The sequence below is a fragment of the Parambassis ranga genome, chromosome 1, assembly GCF_900634625.1.
Source record: "Parambassis ranga chromosome 1, fParRan2.1, whole genome shotgun sequence".
NCBI classification, from domain to species: Eukaryota; Metazoa; Chordata; class Actinopteri; family Ambassidae; genus Parambassis; species Parambassis ranga.
This window is the reverse complement of record NC_041022.1, coordinates 5,166,931-5,190,981: the sequence shown is the minus strand read 5'-3', so window position 1 is coordinate 5,190,981 and position 24,051 is coordinate 5,166,931. Positions and strand designations below refer to the sequence as shown.

At 43.7% G+C, this 24,051-nt stretch overlaps 1 protein-coding gene across 1 annotated transcript in view; it reads left to right on the top strand.

Annotated features, from left to right (window-relative positions):
• Positions 1-6,807: 6,807 nt before the first annotated feature.
• Positions 6,808-24,051, top strand: part of xylt1 (xylosyltransferase I) — a 76,891-nt gene continuing 59,647 nt past the window's right edge. Inside the window, exon 1 of the mRNA XM_028403360.1 lies at positions 6,808-7,118. Coding sequence (XP_028259161.1) covers positions 6,834-7,118 — 285 coding nt within the window. The 5' untranslated portion in view covers positions 6,808-6,833. The remainder of the gene's footprint in view (positions 7,119-24,051) is intronic.

Sequence of the window (24,051 nt, the reverse complement as noted above, 5' to 3'; positions counted from 1 at the left end):
GGAGAAGAAGAGGGAGACAGGACAGAGAGGATGAAGGAGAGAGAGAGAGAGAGAGAGAGGAGCAGACATGCAGCAAACATGATACATTACAGAGCAAACATGACAATCAAGATAAAACAGTGATTATATTATAATGGATATCTATATATATCGTCAGTCCATACGTACGGCCCATGAAGAGGGGTGCCAGATTTGTAAACACAGGTTTATCTAACATTCTCATTATTAAAGGTCAGGCATCGTGTTGACCTTGTGGAATTCTAAGATCCAGACTTTAGGCTGCAGTATGTACTTGTGGCTGAGTCACTGTGGCTCCCTGGCAGCTAATTATGTCATTATCTTGAATATACAGCTGTTGCTCCTCAATGCTGAGAGGAGCCTGTTGATGTGGTCTGGGCACTTTGCACCAGATGGGTCAACTGCCTGGTGAGGTTTTTCCGTCCATCCAGTAGGAGGACCGGGTCAGAACGAGGATGTGCTGGAGGGGATTGTATGGCCTCTTGGCTGGCCTTGAAACGCCTCAGCACCTTCTTAGATGGGTTGAGTTTTTTTGCCCCCCCAGGACCAAACCCACGAGCAAGATGGATGGATACTGTAGTTCAGTGCTTCTGTGGGTAAAAGGCTGTAGCCTGAGCTATAGCAGCATTTGAACCAGATCAACAAACAGCTCACATTTTTGACCATAAGTTTGAAGTTAGGAAAAAGAAGAATTTAAAAACATCATGTTTCAAGGTTACTTTTAAGGTCGTGAAAACTTTTGCAAAAAAAATAATAATAAAATAAGATGAATTAAAGTTCATATTTTAAACATTAATGATGGTGTGCAGTTATATTATTATAAGCTGATGGTGTGAAAACAAACCCATAACCCACATAAACTTTTCTGTTTCTTGTAGTTTTCATCCAACTCCTGGTTGAACTAAGATGCCTCCAACTTCTTAGGGTTGCGACACTTTTGCATTTTTGACAGTACAAATTTAATGTGCTGATACTTACCTTCTATTTATAGAACATCTAAACATTGCATGAACCTTGTAGCAGCTGTGTGCAGTTCCAAACAAACATCAACAAGTCTTTCTTCGCTCCTGTGCAGCATCGCCCGTATATGAACCACGTCTGGCACTTTAGTCTCTTGTCGTATCGCAGTGGGAGGAAAAAAGGCTTCCTCTGGTCCCCCTGGGGGCATCTCTGCCAAGGACACCTGTCTGCTGCTATGTTCCTCTGTGTTCTGCTGCACTCTAGTCAGCACGCTGCCTGATTACATAAAACACTGAGTGCATGAGAGTGTCCTACAGCAGGATGCCTAGAGCTTCAGCAGTCATGTTGTGCAGCGCCCACCCGAGATCTCTCTCTCTCTCCTGTCCCAGACTCACTCCACTCCACCAGCTGGCTGCTCATCTGTCTCCCTCTTCCTCTCTGAGGTATTTGTACCTCAGCAGACGCAGCCAAGGTGTTCGTGGGTGCATGGTTGCTAAAATCTCTCTGGTCAGTCAATGTGTGTGTTTGTGTGTCTGTCAGAGTGACAAAGAGGTCGGCTCTAATTAAAATCAGCATTTGTTGCCGGAGGGAATGGTAACCATCGTCGTGGCGACAGTCGGCCCACTCGGTCCCCTAAGCAACAGAGCTGCAGCTAATGAGAGGGGAAGACATGGCTCTGCTGCCAAAGGAGCATGTGCCGCTCTGCGTCTCGTGTTATTTTTTCCTTTTCTCTGTCTTTAATCTGTTTGCATTGAACCCCTAAATGTTTTTTTCTGTTCTCAGTCTTCTCATCTGTCTCTTTCTCTTTACTGATTTAGGGGACCTATAGGCACAGTTCTTATGCTTTGATTATATTTCCTATCCTCTCTCCCATTTTCTGACTTCACCCTTACTTTCCAATTACATCTATTTTTGTGGTTAACCATTCTTCATCTCACTCTCCTTTCATTTTGCTCTCGCAGTATGTATGTGCATATCCTGGCTTCTCCTGCTTCTCATCCTTTTTTTTTCCCTCATCTCTGCTGTAATTAAAAACTTTATTTCTGCGGTTTTGCAGCTCGTCCCTCACTCTCCTCATAAGATGAAGCAAGAATTAACATGTACCAAACGCTCACATATCTCTGGAAGCTCTGTGAGCACATAAAGGCATTTTGAAATTCAATGCAACATTTATCTGTCTGTGGTCTGCAGCCTTATCTCTGTAGTGTTATAGCGCAGTTTGCCTGCAGAAATATCAAACTAATCATTTCTGTGCCAATTCAAATGCAAAAATTCTTTAAGAAAGCTGTATGATGGGAATGCAGATTAGACACTTGAACAAGCAGAATGCTTTAACTATCAGTTCTTCTTTGTGACAAGTGCTGCACTCCAGCTCCAACAATATGTTATTCCTGTCTACCTGGGGTGCAAAGTATAGGTGACTGTGAAACATATTGTCCTCCTTCATTTTCCTTAAGTCCGGATAGATGGATGGTGATGGATTACTCTTTGTTCAACTCTTTGCTATGGGGATGTCAGGATGAACCAAAAGTGGAGCTGAAAATGAACAGCTTGCCCAGATGTAACTGAAAATGTCAGGTTTGTCTTAATTACCTTGTTGATTTCAGACATCAACAGCTCGCTCTCCCTCCGTCTTATTGTTTTGGACTCATATTTGTCTGCGTGTCAGTCAAGGCTTCCAGAAACCACAGTGTGCAGTTCACAGTGATTTCTTTTTCTGTCTTGCAATAACCACTGTGATATAGCTATAATTTTGTTCCCCCATCCTTGGCATGATATACACATGCAAAACATCGTGTGTAGTTCCGACTTTGCAACTGGCAAATTGATTGTGTTTGACCTTCATTCAACATCTAACAAATCTGTCACTGCAATCATATTATATATTTAATTTTTAAATATATTGTTGAGAGTATTTTCAGATTTTAAGTAAAATTCTTCCTCAAACCTCTCTTATTGTTGGTTGGGAGCATCAAAAGAGCACAAGAGAACTGACAACCTCACCACCATCAAAATGGATGAGTTAGTAGTGGGGAACCAAATCAGCTGGGTTTAAATCCACAATCACAGATGGCACCCCATACCTCTATGGTCTTAAGTGTTGTTCTTGTAAAGGAGCACTACTCTTGTCTGCATCTTCTACTGAGTGTTCTTGATTTCCCTTAGTGATCAGGGTAGTCCCTGTGTGACCTTTTTTGGAACTTTACGGTATTTCAACAATGACACTGAGCCTTCTCTCTTGCGCCACCCTATGGTTACATCCTACATACCCTTTCTGTCTTCCTGTCTTACATCGTCTCTCCTCCAATCACTGCTCACATTCTTCCAATATCTCCTCACATTCGAATGTGGGCACTCGTCTTATTGTCCCTCTCACTCATTTTTGCAGACACCCACCGCACCGCCTCCCCATCTCCACCTTCCACCAGGGGGCCCAAGACACTCCACTGGGGTCGGCTCAGACGCCCCCTGCAGAGCTCTCTTACGGGACCTGCATGGCCTCAGTCGTTCCATTTATGGTGAAGTCTCTTCTAGTTGAAATCCAGGGAGTCTGTCACCAGCACTCCCTTCGCATCCCAGAAGACAGAGGCCATCCCCCTTGATGCAGACGTCACACATTTGGTATTGTATTCTGTTTGTTTTGATTACTTTGCTGGATTTCTATCAGAATCCAACTGAAAAAATGTCAAAAGTGTCCCTTCAGATATTGTGCTGAATCAGCATCTCATTAAACCCAAGGAGTGACAGGACCCTGCAGCTAACACCTGGGTCACTTTGCAGTTTGTTGTGAAAACCTGCATGGACAGAATCCCATTTCTTCAGCACTGGGTGGTAGGCCCTTGACACTGTGGTTACTTATGGCCAGTGTTGTCCATTTTCTCAGGCAGTGCTGATGTACTGTTGTTACTTACCTGAAACAGAAAGTGTATAGAGCTGAGCTGCATGCTGGTGTAACAACAGCTGTGCTTTCATCTTTCTACTTTCCATCCAGGTTGAATTGTGCTCAGACATGTAACCTTTGGAGGCCTGTGATTGGCTGGTTCTTTGGCATTTTGAGTAGACACCAGTTGGAAGTTCAGCACTCATTGTACTTGAATCCCCAATTAGCTTACATTTAGCCTTATTTTTCGCTCTGTATTCGCAGCACACTTCAGCTGTACTTAGAAAAAAAATCTCAAGTCATAAGTCAAACTTTTGGTTTATCCTCAGGGGCTGTTTGGTATTCATTGTTACAACTGGCCTGGGTCTTCACCTTTAGCAAAGTGAATGTCTTCCCACTGTACAAACCAAAACCTACTGTAGGTGTATGAGTAGGTGAGGTGTCCGGCTGTTACTCATGGTGTATGTAGAGCTCAGAAGGGAAGTGCATTTAACAAACGCCTCTGAATCACTCTGCTGAAAGTTTGATTGGACTAAAAATATTCCCACCTCTGAGTATTTACGAAGCCTCCTACACAAATTCTCAGCAAGCGGTAGACAATCTTCTTCGAGTGTTAATGAAATCCTCATTCTCAGATTCTTTGATGTTTTTCTAGGTAAGGACTACGTGTAGTCACAGAATGGATCTACAGAATTGGATACATCAGTGTAAAGGGCTTTTAATGGATTCATTTAGGTGTCCAAATTTTTTCATATGAGCCATTCAGCGACTAACTCAAGGTGACATATTTTGTAATATAGCTATGATTGAATGGCTTTGTATCACGAACAAAACGTGAAAATCTGCCTTCAAATGTTCTTTAGAATTAAATAAAATCTTTAGTTCCCTTTGACAATTCCAAGCAATTAAAATGTCACTTGGACTTTGTTTTCTTGTTTTGTCAAAGCTCTAAAATACAATTAATGAGTATGTTTTCTAATTTTTTATGAAAATGTCAAAAAAGAAAAATAATATTATTTACATTTCCATTCATATTTTTGCTGGATGTTGCACAGACCTCCAGGGAAGCCGTCAAAAAAGCAAAAGTGTGAATAATAAAATGAATGACGTCTGAATTCCATTTAGCTTCTTCCATTTCCAGGTTGTCGTCGTGCCGATTCATTGTTCGTGACTTGCTGCTGGGACACTTAAATAGAACTGAAGAATTGTTAATGTTTTTTAGTTACACCTTCGCTTTTCCTGCTAGAACTTGAGAACCATAACCCCCTTCAGGAGAGGAGGAAGAGTGAGAGAGAGAGTGAGAGATCGGCCTCTCTTCAGTTATCATCACCTCTAAAACCTTTTACAAAGAAACATAAAAAGAGCTCACTACTTAGGGACTTGAGGCCTGTTTCTAATTCATAACTAATTAGTGTCATAATTAATCTTTCATTGGGAATCCTTCATCTTTTCTCTTCGGCTTTTTTTTTTTTTTCGTAGCTGACATAAAGACGAAACCTTGGATGAGACAGTGAAAGCGAATGCTGTCAGGAGGTAGCCAGACATGGAGCACCACTGATCTGACAACAACAACACACAAAGGAACTCCTGGGCCATGCTAAACACAAAAACACCCTGCACATGTCCAGACGGTCAAAGCTGACAGCAGAGAAAGTCAACAACAACAAAAAAAACCCAAGAAAATGACACCTTATTTTAATTAGATTGATGATTTTTTTTCCATTAAATTTAGCATCCATCCATTTTCCTAACCCACTTATCCCGTACAGGGACAAACAACCATTCACACTCGCACTCTATGACATCCTAATTAATCCGACCTAACAAGCAGGTCTTTGCACTGTGTTAGGAAAGCTGAGTACCCAAAGAAAACCCAACACAGGCACAAGGAAAGGCCCCAACCAGATTCAAACAACGAGTGCAGGCATGTTTCCAGGGGACCCCAAAACGTGATGGACATGGTTACCTGAGATTAATCATACACACAAGACAAACATGTGATCATGATGCAGTGACAAACAAGCATCTCTGGTCCAGGTCCATCATTCTTTTTGTCCTCTGGAAATATGTCTGTGGCTGTCTGGGAAGTGTTGGTTCTTTTGTTTGTGAGTCTGCAGTGTTGAGCTCTCTCGGCTGCCATAGATCAGGTCCCTGTGGCTCTCTGAACTCCCATCACTGGACCAGACTTTACTGAGTGACAGATTAGATTGTTTTATAGGTTAAATAAATGGTCGAGCTAATGAACAAACCCCATAATTGATGACTAATATTCACCATCCTGGACTGTGTGGGGTAAATCACCAGCTCCATGACTCAGCTTTAACACATCTCTTTGCAAAGCAGGGAAGAAAAAGTTAGTCTTCCTGCAGGATTCCAGCTGTGGTTCAGCACGCCTTGTGTAGAATAGCCTAGAGAAAATCTTTCCAGAGCTCAGAGAGACTCTACAAAAATTCCACCGGGATGTATGAATTAGTTAAAAGCTGCCCGGGGCAGTAATATATCTGGGGGACCCAGGATGCCTGGGCCTCTGTTGGGATCACTTGTCTGTCAAAACCCCTGGAGGGCCCGTAATACTGCATTTTTTTCCTGCCTTAATGATGGCGGCCATTTCCAGGTGTGTTTGGTTATGCTCAGAATTCTTTCCTTGGAAAAATGAAAAATTAAAGCGCAATTTCTCTCACAGTGGGAACAAAACGTGGATTCACACAGTTGCCTTGAGGCCTCATGTCTGTCACCGAACATCCCCTGACCGAGCTCCACCACACGGTGGCCCTGTGTCTCTCCTTGTCGACGCTCCTCCTCGCCTCCGCCGCTGTAAAGCTCAGCCTCCCTCCCCTCTCCTCCTCCTCCTCCTCCGCCTCCACCACCACCACCACCACCTCCTCCTCCTCCTCCCTCTACTTCCACTCTTTCCTCCCGTCGCGCTGCGCAGAGCCACAGACGGTCCTCCAGCTCCGTGCAGCCCGGTACGAAGATGGTTGGCGGCTTGTGTGCTCGCAGGTTGGCCCGCCGGTCGCGGTCCGCCCTGATAGCAGCCCTCACGGTGCTGCTGGTTCAGACGCTGATTGTGTGGAACTTCAGCACCCTCGACTCCGGCGAAGAAAGAGAAAACGGACGCTCCAACGGGCGGGATAAGAGGGACCGGGTCGCGGGCAACAAAGCCGCTGGCAGCGACTATTTCCAGCACGGGGACCAGAGACAGTCGCGGCAGCATCTTCCATCGCCTGGGAGGGGGACGTCTCGCCACATACAGCAGCCGGTAAGACAGAGGCTCTACCCAGATGTATGCTTTTCACATCCTCGCTGAAAACACACACAGATTGTCGCCGGGGATGAAGAGGCAGGTCAAAGCATCTCTAGTTTACGCTTTTGGAAGTGGAGACGCACGGCTGGGCCTCCGAATGAATGAATGAATGTTTGATTGTTGTCACTTGAGTGGAGGCTGCCTCGCAGGGAAATGATAAGATGTCTGAAGCGAGACCCGTCTGTTTTTACAGCGCTGGGAGACGGGCATCCTCTGTGCTGCTGAAGGCAGGAGCCACATTGCGCCGTTTGAATGAGCGCACTCCAGTTCCAGACCCCAGTTTGAAAAATTTCCAAATCTGGACTCAGCGTGCAGTTCACTTCAGGGCGCAGTGAAAGCATGGAAGGGCAAATCCTTTCACAAAACAGGAGCTGTGGAGGTGCCTGAATAGCAGAGTCACTGGCTGGGCTTGTAGCCTTTAGCTGTCACGGTCTATTTGCTGTTTCAAGTCAACTACAGTAGCTGCATGGCTCAGCAGCAGCAGCAGCACTGTCTGAGCAGCCAAATTGAAACATAACACAATTTGCAGAGTAGTTTTTGATGAGTGTACAAAGACTGCTCGGCTGTTGTTTGTGGACAACACGGACAGCTTTATTGGCAGTGGCAACATATAACACAAAAATAGATGGAGCTTCACTCTAAATGAAGTTAAAGATGGGAGCTGTGTCTGTTCAGAAGCACATACTGCACAAAAACTGGCTCACAGGAATACAAATGTTTATTCCACTGACTGAGCTCTGTGCCCAGGAGGCCAGCACACCAAGCAGGCTTTTGTATTTGTACAGTGCTTCCACACAGCATGCTATTAATTTCCACAACCTGATGTCTGGAATTAAATTCACGAAAACTGAGCTTCTTAACTCGCATGGTCTCTCAAGCAGTTCGGCTGCCCTATGCAGAAGTTGGACGCGGCTGTTCCTGGCAGGCGTGCAGCACTCTCCCCCCTCCCCTCCTTCATAAAGCTGCCAGCCGCTCGAGTGTATCCTTGCTCTCCTATAGCCACCGTGCAACCAGCAGATAACCGGCTGTGATGTAGCGTGATACGCTGTCAGTCAGTGAGTCGAAGCCGAGCACTGTATCATCTGTCTCCTCGCAGATTTTTTACAGTGAATCACTCACTTCATCTGGTAAGGACTGTGTGTCCCACCTGCCGGCGTCTCTGCAGAGAAAGTCGTGCAAAGGACGGCTTATGTTGGAGACCCAGAAAAATCAGCAGTGTCTGGGCTCCACTATTAGTGTTGTGAATTAACAGGGGCTGTTGTTGTTGTTGTTGTTGTTGTTGTTGTTGTGTCAGAACCTTTTTATGCTGCATCAACATCAATTTGTCCAGGCGTGTTCCACTATTAAAACACACAGAGGATCTGGATCTGCACATGACCTTTTAAAAGCAGGGCTTTCATCCCTATCGCCTCGAGTCACTTCACTCAGCCTGTATGCCAGTCAGTCCACCAGCTCGCCTGCCTGCCTGCCTGCCTGTCAGATTGTCGACTCGCTCTGTGCAGCTCTGTGGCCTCTGGACTCTTAAAAATTCAACTGGTCGCCCTCGGCTAAATGCACATTCCCTCCACTAGTTAATTTTCATTTTTTTCCCTTTCTCCTCCTGTGGGTGGTGTGTGTGTGTGTGTGTGTGTGTGTGAGACTTGGCAAAGCAGTGTTGTCCAGCCTAAGGGTGACGCATAAGCGCCAACTGATGCTATATGAGGCACCAAGTCTGACAAGACAGGGAGAGCAGCACTTTGATCCAGAATAGAATAAAGCCAGAAGCTACAGTATGACAATAGCAGAATTTCTAAGTTGCGTTGGATGGAACCGCTATGCGTAGCGTTGGATGTGTCATCCCAGCAGGCAGGAGCTACAGTTGTCATTAGTGGATGTCTCCTGTTGTGTCTCTTGAGGGAGATGCTGCTGCTGCTGCTCCAGAGAGAGAGAGAGAGTGAGAGAGTGTGTAGACATTTTCTTTAACGGCTTGTTAGAACATCTCCACTGCTGTATCCAGATTTAATCGCATGAATGATATCATATCTATTCTTTTTCCCCCCACACAGTTGTAGCTACCTGTTGCAGATTCATCATCCAAAAAGTTCACACATTAATTAATCCGCCGTGTTTTGCCTGACATTTATCAAAAGATATTATTATTAATAGGTGCTTATTAAGGCGTTCCTGGTGATGAATGAGAAAAACTCTTAATGTGCCAAAATTAAAAGAAGCTACAGTCAGCGGCAGACGAGGCCAAAAAAAATAAAAAAGGCCCTTTCTTCACATCTGGTCGTCAGCGTCTTCTTTCCATCTGCTGCAGTAGTCATGTTCTATCATAATCCCCATGTGCCCAGCAGGTGTCCGGCTCACACATGTTGTATGGAGTTTTTCCCTTTAGTCATGGTAATACACGTAACATTACCTCTCATGTACGCTTTTTTCCATTGCACTAATGGTTTCCTGTGGCAGGGAGGGCATTACAGCCCGTCTGTATGCATTTTACGGTTTTTTCTTTTTTCTTTTGCTTAAATGCACATCATAAAGATGTTCATCACAGTGTTTTTGACACAGTTGGCTGTGCTGCAGACCTGATTTACACAAAGGAATAAGTGCCGGCAGATATGTTAATAGAACAGTTTGTGATTGACAGACGGCCTTGTTCAGAAAAACACAGAAATGAGAGAAGAAAAATGTGGAAGCTCTACAGGGGATCCCATATGTAACCATAAAAACACATTAATGTGTTTATATCATTCGGAAACACTTTATTTTCAATCAAAGTCGCACTGTTTTCTTGCAGTCGAATGAAATGGAAAACAGAAAGAATTCACATTTACGGGTTAAACTCATGCTGGGATTATTGTTAAACTGCTCAGTACAACAAGGCGCTGCGTTATGTAGCTATGACTTCTGCTGTCGTTTCCATCTTTTCTCCAACCACCACCATCAGAACCACAATGTGATTCATCCCACTGTGTCCACGATCACAGCGCTGCTGCTGACTCACACCGACACACACATACCAGCATTCTCACAAGCGCTCAAAATCGTGTGTGTATGTATGTAGATTCAGGGAAGCAGCTCCCCGCGAACACACACCCACTCGCTCGCAGATTTACAGCTACACACACGTGGATGCAAAGTATGAGTCACTTTTGTCGGATTTCCTTTTTTTTTTGCTACGACACACGTTGTGTTGCGGGGGAGGTTGTGGCCACTGGTCTGTTTGTTAAATCACATTCTGATTTAAAGGTAACATCTCAACGACGTTTGAGATGTATCAGTATGAGATGTATGAGATGTTTGAGATGTATCCGCTCCTCAGTAAGAAAAGTAGCTATTGGCTGTCCCACTAAATGCTGTAACTGCATAATTTTTACAATTGCAAGTGTTTGAAATACCACATTTTAAAAAAAGTTTGCCATCCAAAAGGCACCAGAGAAAGTTGTCGCCTGATTTAGCCTCCATGCCTTAATGCGCATGTCCTGAACCGAACAAAGCACACACCCCGAACCGAGACACATGTATCAAAAAAAATTAATGTTTGTCAGGACTTCATTCTGTTTATAGTGACCAACACATGTACATGTGCATGATTGGATGTTTTCTGAGGCTTCACATTTCTAATGTGCTCCTGCATGGGCCTCTTGTCTGTCAGCCAGGAGTCTGTACAGGACTCGGTTGTTTCTTGGTTATTGTGTGCCTATCCATCAATGTGACTGCCTGCTGTTCAGACTTTAAAGTGAATACAAAAATGTTACTAGAGCCTTGTTTTACACCCCTGAACAATAGGAAGGAAAAGTCACTGAAACTGCTCAGCGATGTTTGAAATGAAGGCACTCACTCAAACATTCTTGATCTCCCCTGGGGGCTGAGCCACAAGTAATCGATCCCAGATCAAAACATTCAGCTATTATGCTGATCACAGGTTATGCTGATTAATAAAACACAGTGAACGATGATCATTTTTACTTATTAGCCTTCTTAATGGCCTTTTAAAAGTTTTTAACAACAAATTGAATTTGTTTACCCTGAACAGACCTTTTTTTTAATCTAATGATTTACCATAATCCAGCTGAACAGATCCATAAAACTTTTATGTTGCTTTTTCAGCGACATAAAATCGTGTTTAAGTCATCACGTTTACACACAACAAAGTCTTGAGAATTGTGTCCAGACATTGTCCAGCATTACCCATTCACAAGTGCAGCTCACAGCGGGGAGTCTGTCTGTGCCAGATGTGCTCTCACTACTGCTTTAAAGGAGGCAAAGGCGAGGAAGGGGAGGAGGAGGAGGAGGAGAAGTGCTGTTAAAGACAGCATCCACATCATCAATGTTCACTATGAAACCAATCACACATCGGACACTTGATTGGACACTACACAGACTTTTAGATAGTGAGGAGCTGGTGGGAAAAGGTCAAGTTAATGTCCTGGATCTGACCCCTTTTCACACACTTAGGTTTGACCAAGTAAAACTGCTGTCGCCATGACCACAGAGCTGAATGAAGGTGACATGTTCACATTCTGTTAGATTAATAAGAGCAGTTCATGTTCAAAAAAAGACTTATAAAAGAAATGTCAATTTTGCAAAAGTAGTTTTAAGGTTTCTCGAAGCATGCCGCATTCGATTCTTATTCATGCACACTTGATTTTTTTGACTGTGACAGGTCTAACATGTGCTACAGAGAAGTAATACAAAAGAGCGCTATTGTCTGGTGACATTTTCAGTGGTGTAATTTTTTTTAAGGGTCAGTGTTCTCCTTTGTCATCCCTTGAAAGTCTTTGTAATAAAACCTCCTTTCTCACCTTTCCCACAGTTCTTTCTCACATTGCGTTAATGGCGGTGTCATTTGTTCCAGTGCCACTTCGTAAGCCAGTCACTGTCAGTGCTGGGCTTTCTATCGAATCATTTTTTTTTTTTTGCGGTAGTAGTAATTGGCAGTTAAATTGGCACTCCCTCCCGAAAAGTAAATCGTCTTGAAGTGTGGGCTATTGCTTTAAACAGACGTAAACGTACATAATTACAGTCTAGAGAAATCCAGAATGTACACTGTGTGATTTAAAAATCCAAACGCCCCAATTATTACATCAATAAAGTGTTATTCTGCAAAACCTGCAATGAAGGAAAAGTAAAGGACAGCGTGCCCCTCAGTCCATTTATCTGCCGTGGTGATTTTGCACACAGAGGGCTTCTTTTTCAAGTGCTGTTAGTCTCAGAGAGAAGTGGGAACATATTCAGATCCAGGGCAAGAAGTGTGCACCTCAGACTTGAAAGAGACACTTCGAAGCACCCCACATACTTTGATGTTGAACTGTAATTTGTATACATGACACTGTGCTTCTTCCTGCAACATAAAAAAAAACATTTTATCATTATCATAATGCAGCACCGTTCATGTTATTCCTCCGCTAATGTGCAACGTGTCAGTGTCAGTGTGGAATCCTAAGATTTTTAGCATAAGCGCAGTTTGAAAGTTTGGGTATCCATAGCAGCACAACACAGACACTTCCCTGCTAAACTCTCCTTCTAGCACAGGTGCTGAATATACTGCATGTTATCGGTTTACAGCAGCGACAGAGGCCTCCCTGCCGCTCTGTGTGTCTTCCTCTGTCTCTTTGCTGACGCTGTGTAAAGGAGGTGCAGCCATTTATTCAACAGGTGTCACAACATTAGAAATACTACACGTACACTGTAGAACAGCACACAGAGGAATGACTCACATAGTCAAATGTGTTGACTCTTGCTCTGAAGTATAGCACGTTTAATACAACTAGTGGGTATCTGCAGCATCATGTTATCTGATCAAAAGTTCACTGTCAGCTGTCAGTATTTTAAACGAAGGCGGTCGTGTGCACGCTCTGACTCAGAGCTCACTTCACTTCCTCTGCAGGCATGTTTTTTTTTTTGCATATTTTTTTCCTCAGGCAAATTTTTGCAAAGTAGGCTGCGTGTGTGTGCTCCTCTTTCTTGTTGCTAAGAAGTTTGCTTTAAATTTCTATGGCAAATGGTCATTGAAGTGTTCGTGGCACTACTTTTTTCCCCATGTTGGAGTGAGGGGAGACTAGATGCTGCATTGACTCGTTGTTCCACTTAAGGCCCCATTCATTTAAAAACTCGGGAAAAAGCTGTCGTAGTTCAACGGTTGTTTACAAACGGCTTTTGTATGCGACCCAGACACTGTCGCCGTGAACCGGAAGTATCACATCGCTAGCCAGATTCGCTAGCCGCATTTGCGATCAGACCTGAGCCACATTTGAGCCACTCCAGCTAGATCCACCTCTGAGAGGTGGATCGAGATCTATTCGGATATATCCAGATTCACGTTGTTCAGACTCAGAAAAAACTATCTGGATATATCCAGATTAGGCCCGAATCCCGCTCTAGCCGGCAGTGTGAACGGGGTCTTACAGTACAAAGTGGTATTACATGATGGCAGAAGCTGGTTAACATGTTAATTTTGTAGATATCTTAGAGTCACTGTTTTATTGCTTTTTATAGTTGTAAATTTAGGTGTAAGATTTCACTGTTAGACAATGTTACGAAGATATTTTTTCATCTTGTCGACAAAAATGTCAAAAAACTAGCTGATTGTCTGATATTTACTTTGTGAAGCAGCAGGATTTTTTTCCTGGTGTCTGTGGCTGAATCACAGACTCATCTCCCTGTAAGAGACAGGGACTGCAGCTATAATTATACCTTAGGTGTGATGGTGTTTCATGGTGATGACAGCGAGAAAGTGCTCTAATTGGCTGAACGTCGTGGTCGTGATAGATGGTGACAGACAGATGGTTCCTCCAATCACCTGCTAAGTTTTTTTTGGTGCCCGTCATTTTCCAAAGGACAACTCCTCACATGGTGTAACAAACCATCTGGTGTGCCATTGAAGAAGTTTGTAAAACTCTACAGAAGGAAAAAAAAACCAGCATTGATCTGAAAGTTAATGGCTCATATGGTGTTTTGATGGAGGCGGTGAGGAGAAGTGCCACTCCTGAATTCACATTTGTTGAAGGACATAAAAGTACAGCGTGTGTTCTGTGTGGATCCAGCTGCATCTTTGATGTTTCTCCAGTCATTTATTAACGTTTTCCTTTGGCAAAGTAGCAAGAAAATTGACTCTGGGATCTTTGTTGACACAGTGGTGTGCATTTCTGAGCCACACAATTAGACTCTGTGTGTGTGTCTGTGTGTGTGTGCTTTGTGCTCAGTGTGATGCTTCATCTGTAAACTGCAAAATCAAAGTTCCTAACTGCTCTTCATCTCTCTCCTGTCAAGTCTACTCAAAGCACACAATTACCACCAATTAGAGTTGCATCGCTCTGTGTCACACCCCAACCTAACTCCCCGAATCACACATACTGTAACACGGCGCAGCTTCACCCCAGCCATCCCTCCTGCCTCAGCGAGACAGCCCGACTCTCCTCCTCCAACAATCTTCCCTTCATCCTCCCATCATGCTCTGCCGCCGTTACAGATGGTTTCATTCCCCAACACATTAATAACGCATCATCCAGATGAATGAAGCTATATAATACCTAGCGTTGCCAATAATCCCATAGGTAAGAGGCTTAGCAGACAGCCTAAAGAGAGAGAGAGAGAGAGAGAGAGACCTAGACAGAGATAGGAAGACAGGGGGCTGAATTAGTGTTATCTGAAGTCGGGTATCCGTGTTGATATTTAGCAGAGAGCTAAAAGCCTGCACATACACACAAACGCAGGTTTGGATCCGACCATATGGAGGAGGTCATTTGGCCAATCGCTCAACTCCCTTGCTGTTTAATAGTTTCAGGGTTATCCCTTTAAATAGATCTACTGTAGTTCATAAAAGCAGATCAGCGCCCACACTGTTAAACACTCAACCTGAACATATTGAAAAGTAGCACTCTGAATTTAAAGGAATCATAGTTTTACAGATTGGTTTATTCACTTTGTTCATTCAGATTCTCTGAATTTCTTTTAACAGACTGTCTGTGGAGCTTATAGACATCAGATTTATTTTCTGATAAGGTGTTAAAGTCTTTTGGTACAAATGACTCAGAGTTCCGATGGCCATGGACAGATTTGTTGTTTAAGCCCAAGCACACAGCACAAAGCGCGTCTCAGAGCTCAGTCTGAACTAAATAGTAAAGTTCACTGAATTTAAAGCCACTGAATCTGTGTTTTATTATGAGTGATGGTCTGATCATGAGATATATCTGCATATCTGTTTTTGCCCTTGCATGTCTCCATGTTTGGAAATGAATGGGTATACTTATTGTATTTTGAGGAAAATCATACTATCAAGGGAAAAAAGAGATATTAATGTGTAACCTCACATACAAAAAAGAAAGGTCGTAGGAACCTCACTATTACAATACTGGATTATCCTTCAAAAAGACACCATTTGTTCCTGTGTCCTGCAGTGTTATTCATCCATCTAGGTTGTTTTGTCGGTGGGTTTGAAGATTTCTGCCTTCTCTCCAACATAATGGAATCATCAAAAATACAATTGGAAAAACTCAATAGGCATGTCTGGGGTATAATTTCTGAATAGAAACATTGCTATTGAGTTCTTCAGAGGTATTTTTTGGGATTCTTTGAGAATCTCACACTGAGTGTCATTTAGTTGCATTACTGTATATAGCAGACAAGTCAGAAATCTGCAACCCATGAATATTTGACTAAATATTCATGGGTTGCAGAAAACGTACTTTCAAACAATATAAACAATCAATTTTGCATCATTTGAAAGCGATGATTTCATATGAGCATAAAAGGTGAAAATTACAACAGAGTTGCAGCCTGTTATAAATGTGCGGTGTTATATTTATACTTCATTATCACACATATTCTGCAGACTTTGTACGAAGGGATGATCAGATGTTTTTTGTCTGTAATGGAACATAAGTGAATTCTTTCCTTCCGGTGTTGTTTTGTCAAGCTGTGAGGTGTGACACGATTAGAGGCTGCATGTAGCGGCACTCACATATCCTCTTTTGTTGCTGACTTCTCAGCCTCGATCACAGTGCGTGCCGTACATCTCTGCAGCGACGGCAGCAGCAGCTCTTACCGTGAGTAGACTTCTGTAGGGCATCATTAGACGGTACAGAGTGTTTGTCTTTCAGCTGTAATGGTCACATCTCACTGAAGAAGCACTTGACAGGCTTGTCATTGGGGAAGCATACGGCAGATTGCCCACTTCTGAAATCGCTGCCGTGCTGCTGCATTGACATGCAACACGCTGATCCACAAAATGCAAATGCACATAAACATGTAATCACACCCACACAGACTAATGACACTGAGCATGAGCCACTGCCTTGCTATTTCCTCCTCAACGCCCCATACGCTAATCTCCATGTATTGTGTTTTTCTAATAAGGCCGGGGGGGTTGGGGTGTGACAGAAAGAGAAAAGAGTACATGGCAGTGCGGTGAAGACACAGGGCGATGACATGACGGCTGGGTAGAGATAGGGGTGATCCGGCCTGTCAGAGAAAGCTTTTGTCCTTCCAGTCCCGTGGAGCAAGAGGAGAGGAACTGACAGCGGCGCTTTTCTTCCTCTTCCTCCTCCTCCTACTCATTTTTTCTTTCTTCTCACCACTGGAGCTGAATGCCAACAGCCCAGAAAGACTTGTCTCTGTGATTAAGAGAGAAAATCAGACGGGAAAGAAAGAGAGATAGAGACAGCTATGCAAGACAGAAGAAAGTTGGAAGAAGAAATGTTTGGGGGGGAAAAAATAAAAAGATAAACGTCTCATCCCTTCTACAAATCCGATGTCGACTCAAATCCCAGCGTAATCCTCGGGGGGAGCCCGGTTTGGTTTGAAGGCTTGTTAGTGTAGCACGGGCCCAGCTGGCAAAGACTTTGTGTTTGGAGACCATTTCTGGAAACTAACCTGAGTCTAAATGGCGTCACCTCTCACAGGGATCCGGTCTGTAATTTTCAGCCCCTCTGTTGGTGAAGTTTAGGATTTAGAGGTAAGCCGGTGCCAGCACACTGATCAGGCTGGTTTTATCAAGCATCGCTAAATAGGAGCCCTGATTTAGGATTAGACTGAGAAGGATGGTGGAGGGAATAATCCCACCTCTCCATTTCCACTTAAAACTTACTGTGACTCTATTGGTTTAATTATTCACTTGATGGACGTGCTCCTCTGTTTCACCCACAACTTTGATATTTTAAAGGTAGAGTAGGAGATTTTGAAGTGAGAGTCAGCCAGATTTTGAAAGTAAACACACGCCCCTTTCTCTCTGAGCTCATCCCGAAGCCACGTCTCCCAATCACATGGACACGCATAGCAGGAAGAGAGTGACAACCAGCCAATAATCCGCGCAGGGTCCACCCGGAGGATTGGCTGATGTTTTTAGCATTTTATAGCTTCCACAGATGATTCATATTCTTCATTTTAATGCGAAACTGCCGAACTAATTGGTTGCTATCGGATTGTAAAGAGAAGTTACACTAATTTAACAAAATGTGCATCAGAATAAAATCTCCTACCCTACCTTTAAGTAAATTTAACACTGTTTTTCAAGCTCTAGTTTGGTCTTGAAATTTAATCCTAAATTTGTTTTATGTTTTCATCTCTGGATTATCGATGTGAGTCCTTGCATACTGCTCCGTCTCCCTGTCTGAACATTTGACCTTCCTGAACATGCTGTGAGATGTCTCAGCATGAAGAAAACACATTTTTTTTAAGCTTGTGACTCACTGAAAGATAGAATCGCAGTTCATATATAACTCAGTAACCACAACTCTAACCGACTCCATCTCTACTGCTCCACTGTGTTCACCAGCAAGTTGCTGCTTCGTCCAGAGCACTGAGTTCATCCAACCTTGAGACTGAGAGGAGCTGCAATCATAAGATGTTTTCACAACACACATTGTGGTTTGGTTCCTTTTTATATAAAAAAAATGTGGATTTGGGCAGCTTTACTGCTACATAAAGGATAGACTAAGAAAACCATGGTAACATTTCAACATGTAGTGAGGAATGTTATCATAAAATCTCAGTGTTGTGACATACAGCACAGCCACATCCTGCCTGTATGTTGCATGTGAGAGCGTCAGGGTTTAGGTTTATGGTCAAGGTCATGTAGAGCAATCCCTCACTGTGAGTTGAGTTCAGCTGAGGTTGTCCTTGCCTCGAGCAAGCCACTGCTCAGGACATCGGAGGGGAACGCTGGAGACAGCAGGGACGTACTATTAGAAGCGAACACGTACGTGAAATGCCTTCATGTGAGAACACACTCCCACTCGATCTGCAGCGACCCTTCCTTGCTAACGGCGCACACCTACAGAATGCATAAAATCATAAAATAGTCTCCTTCCTGAGCAAAAACACCCACACACTCGCCCTCTCGCAAACACACACATACACAGAGGTCTCTATCTTTCTGCTGCTTCTCCCTTTGCTTATGCATAACACACTCTGAGAGTAAATAAAATTATACAACACTATGCACCACCTGAATAGCTGCTCTTCAGTATTCATGTTAAACCACCAGGACCAGCCGGAGAGCTCGTACTCATTATTGAACAGGTGTTTTCTCCATCAGCAGTGCATTTAGATCCTGTCTGTTCTTCCTGCTGCACACTCCGGGCGGACAACTCATCGGGTCTTAACGCATTAACACCGTGGTGTTTGTACCCCCTTATCCTTGACTTCTTCCTCACCCTCTTCATCTCACTCTTCCTCTCCCCTGGTCACCCCTCTCCTGCATCCTCTTCTTCTCCCGTATCGAGTGGGGATGTCTCACCGCGCTGCAGAGTCGTTCGCTGGTCCTCCAGACGCCGCAGGCCTCCCAAATCAGCTTCAATGAGGAGCCCTGCAGAGGCTGTCGCTGCCGGGGAGAAATTGCGCCGTAATTGAGCTGCGTGATAATAATACGTTCTTCTCTCTGATTTCCTACCAGCGGTGAATCATCAACACCATCATCATCATGCTATCACATCAGCAACGCTCCGCAGACGCTTCCACACCACCGCCGCCTGTGTTGACCTGCTCTTTCACTAGATTCTCGCTCTCTCGTCAATTGCTCTCGTTCCACTTATTTTATTCCCATTTCCTCTCTCTTTCACTTTCCTCTCACTTTGTGCTCCGAACTACTCGCCCTTCTCCTCCGTCTCCCACTATCCTTCCGGTTTTCGTTCCATTTCATTGGACGGTATGCCTCAGAGGTATACAGAAATTACAATGTAGGAGAAAAAAAGTGAACAGGGAGGAGGGGGCAGAGGAGAGAAGATAATTAGGATGTGCAATTGTGTGAGTGCAATATCAAGCAGCTTTTTGCTACATACTTATACTGGTTCTATGACAGGAACCAAGGAAGCTCGCTGGTTTTTGTGCTTGTCTCTCCTTCTCACTCCTCAGACTCTGCTCGTATGTTCCCACGTAGACATAACACTTTCATAGGGCATAAAGGCCCCTGTGTTTGCCCTCGACGGCACTTGCAGGCAGCTTGTTAAAGGTGAGGGAGTGGGTGTATGTGCATGAGAAGAAGAAAGAGTGAACTCAGAAAAGTAGAATTTTGTGATGGTGGAATCTTAAAAAAAGCAGAAGGTTAATCCAGACTGAAGAAGCGAGGTTAAAGGAAGGTGAGGGCTTTCCAAGATGGGCTGTAGAATTGTGTGTGTGTGCGTGTGTGTCTGTGTGTGTGTGAGTGCAGGAGGGGAGTTTACGCATGGCTTTAACCATCCTCATGAGAATTGCCTTTCCATAGTAGAGACATTAGGAAAATCATCGACTTGCTTATTGGTGTCAGCACTCTGTTTGTGTTTGTGTGAGCTTAAACAAAGAACAATGCTGCTCTTTTCTCTCTCTCTCCCTCTCCCTTCCCCTTGGATGGGCAGTCAAACTTTTGCAAGTACACTGAGTGGGGGGGTGGGGTGTAATTGGGAGCTTTTTTTTTTTACTTCTGTCCTCGTCCTCAGGTTCCCCTTTTACTCCTACGGGGGAAATTTCACTGCAAATAGACAACAATGTTTTTATGCAGCTCTCAGTTTGTCAGGTGGATGCGTCTCTCGGCGCTCGTCCAGTTACTCTCATACATACTTCATGATGACTGTCTGGGTGAGGCTCGGCTGCTTCCATGGGGCTGAAATGTGAAATGTGAGTACGGCAGCCACGATACCTGTCCATGCAAAGCAGTAGCAACTAGCTGGTGACGTCGGTGGTGTTTGTACGTGTCAACCCCACAGTACATGCAAATATGCATGTGCATCAGACGTATATAGAGTGTGTGCAGACATCATTTCCTTTAGCGCTGAGAAAGAGATTTGGTCAAGGCAATTATAATTCAGCCAGGGCACATCTGCTTACTTAGCACTCAAGTCTATTTGCCTAAAAGACACAAATGACTGCAATTTAACAGCAATAGAGGAGGACTGTAATGAGTTGGTAACTATTTGCTTGATGTGACTATGTTGCTGTAAGGTGGGAAGAATAATCAAAAGGAATAGGCCTGTATTTCACTGGCATTATGTCCAGTGGCAGCAGTGGAGATTAATGAGCAGGAGGAATATTAGCTTGTCTAAATTATTACTCCACATTTTCCACTCCTATTTTCCTTCCACTTCCACCCTTTATAAATATAGAAAATATAGTGCACATACGATCCCGCCACCGCTTTAATGGTGATGCAACAGTAGGAAAGTGAAATTCCACATATAGATGTTTGCACAATGATCAACAGTATTGATGATGATCACATCAGGAATAATATAATCCCTGAGATTGAATGTGCTGAAATCTTATTTTTAGATTAATATCTCATACCCTGTTGGCTCACACATCTACCTTTTATATGAGTATAAGTCAGGTTTCCATATACGTCCTCCAACAAACGGAGCCGCTACTTTACCGTACTTTGCAATAATGCACATTTTCTGTATGGATTAATCAACACTAATATGGCGTGTTCATTAGCGAAGGATGTTGTTACAGAGCCATGCTATCCATTTCTGCCTGTTTCCAGTCTTTGTGCTGAGCTATGCTAACTGGAAGTGGCCGCTTACATCAAGTATAACATTTATTACGGACATTAAAGTGATATTGATCCTCTCCTCTGACTTTCAGGCAGTAAAGTGAATAAGCAGATTTCCCCAAAATGTCAAACATTTAACTAGAGCTTCCAAACCTCATTACGGTGATTCATACCCCCTGACTTCATCGTGTGTTATTGTCCAGAGTGTTGATTGCTGTGTTTTTTTTTTTTTTTTTTTTTAAATCTGTGTGCAGCTTTTAACATTTTATCACATGACCGTTCCCCACCTCACCCCAGCATGGTCCTCACCAGCAGATACATTTTGCTCATTTCAGTCATAGATGTTCAAACTTTCCATCGTACAGACCGAGCACCATCTGCTGATGAGGAGGATGAGTGAGTAAGCGGACCTTGAGCGTCAGATTGTTTTGTGTGAACAGGATATGATACTGTAGGTGCAGTTTTTAGCTCCAGTGCTCTCAGTCACATATCAGATTCCATGCCATGCTCTTGGTACATGCCCCGGCACAGTAATCCTGTCTTTCCTTCGCCGTATATATGTTAAAGTGCAACCAGTGACAGCAAGCCTAATTCGTTATATGGATTTAATTTAACCAATAACAACAGTAAGAACATAATCCCTGTGAGAAGCCACAGCACTGTATATGCTGAATTATAAATGTTGTGTGTGTGTGTGTGTGTTGAAACGCTGGAGTGCTCCAGATCTATCTGCTCCTGGCAGAGTCTGTGCTGTCAATGCGTAGAACATACTGTATATATCATGTACAGATATCCAGCACTGTGTTTCATTACTTATGTTTAATGGATGAAGGGTTGTGAGTTTATCATGCCCTTGGCAGTATACACATTTTTTTTCATGTGCATGCGGCATTGAACATCAAAGGTCAGGGTAGGTATCTCTCAGTGTGTGTGTGTGTGTGTGTGTGTGTGTGTGTTGAGAATCGACCACACCCACTTTTGTTTTAACCATCAGATATGGATTCAGTGCAGGAAATTTTAGAGATTTATGCCAAAAATTGGACATAAATCTCTGAGCTTTACCTGTTTTTTGCCTCAAAATTTCAACTTTAAAGTCAGAACTTAGAATTGTAATACTAAATTATGAATAAAGAAGGAAAAAAGTGAGATTTGAGTTAGAGGTCCAAATTAAATTTCTGATTTAGGCAGAAATTCATCATACATACATACCACGGAGAAAATGTAGCTCAATTGCCATTCATTCATTTATTTACATGCATATCTATAGGATTAAGAGTGCTGTAGTCTCATTAATTAATGTGTGTGTGTGGGAGTGTGTGGCGTGTTCCACGTGTCGTCTCAGCCTGCAGCAGACCGAATGACTCAGAGGACACAGGCCTTATGACGAGCTCTGTCTTTGACCCTTCTCTGCAGCTGTGTGTGTGTTTATGTTGTTGTGCCATAACACAACTAACAGGGGCTAAACATGTACATTTGTCACGCACTTGCCATTATTAGTGTGCATTCATTTTGAATCATATGTGTATCTTTTGTTTTTTTGATATTAGTGTAGAGCTGCGTATATTTAGCGCCTGCTGGGTCACCCCAGGCACTTTGGGGCGATGCCAGTGCCCTGCTTTGGCTCCCAAGAGCCCTCAGAGGATTTTTGCCAGGATATGCTGACAAATTGATGCTGCCGGACTGGCTAACTGCTCCTTCTGTGGCTGGCACAGGCCGCGACGTACTCTGAATACCAAGCAATGGCCATGAGCACTTTTCTCTGTCCCTTTGTTCCCTGCAAATACCCACACACAAACAATATGACATCACTGAGCAAACTCCAACTTTCAGATGGGCCCAGCTTGAGGAAAAAAAGCTCCAAATCCAGCCTAAAATCTGGATCAAAAACCTAATCCTCAACTCGGGGGGATCTGATCCTAGTCGCTTTGGGGCATGGCTATCGGCCATTGCTCCACTCCTCATCACCCTTTCCCTCCCTTGTTTTTTCTGCCTTTTTTTTTTTTTTGTCCTTCTCTCTCAAATTTTTGGACAGCTGTTTCACACTGTGATAAGAGGGAAAGTAGCTTTAATTTTGCCAATAATGCCTCAGTCTGTGCATCTGCTATGTCGGCGTGATTAGCGCAGCAGAAGCTGTCTTTACTATGGTGACAAGCCCATATGGTTTCCGTATGTACTCATAAGCATTAGGCTTGATCTGTCACTTTGTATTACATTTTTTACATGGTAATTTAATCATTAAATCTTTCAACAATACAGCAGGAGCAGAAGAAGTGTTCATGTGCTTAGAAAAGATGATAGTCAGAGACCACAAGAGTTAATCATTATTTGTGTGTGTTTTATAAATGTCTGATGCATTTTTTTTTTTACTTTGTTTCAGTGCAGCACCCTTTGGGTCTAATCTCACACAATACCCTCCCTTGCATTCACAGTGAACCCATTGAACCACGGCTATCCCTACACTGCTCAGTAAAGGTGCTCACTGCATCACACACACAGGAGTCTCTGTGTGGCTCTTTTTAACAGTTTCCTCTCAGACAGAGGGAGCGTAGCTCCTGCCTAGTTTCGGTTTGCCACACAGTGCACCACTGTAGCTGGCTAGCCGAGCCGTCAGTTTCCTGCACCAATAATCAGCTAGCCTCCACCACTTTCCAAGGCTAACCACATAATTACTGCACTCATCTGGACGAATCTCTTCTCAATGTGGTGCAGAAGAAGGATTCTACAGTTGCAGCCAGACGCTTTAGCCAAACCCTCGAGCGCACGAGACTACAAGGCCCGAGCTTAGCCCTCCTAACCCTCATTGCAAGTGTGGGGAAGATAGAGCCGACTTTCTCAGCTTGTCTTTCTCAGAAGGTCATGGATTAGCAATCCTTCGGCCTAGTAGCTCTCATTCTTATGGATCAGCATCGAGCAAAGTCAACAAACCAGTATCACAGTTTGAAG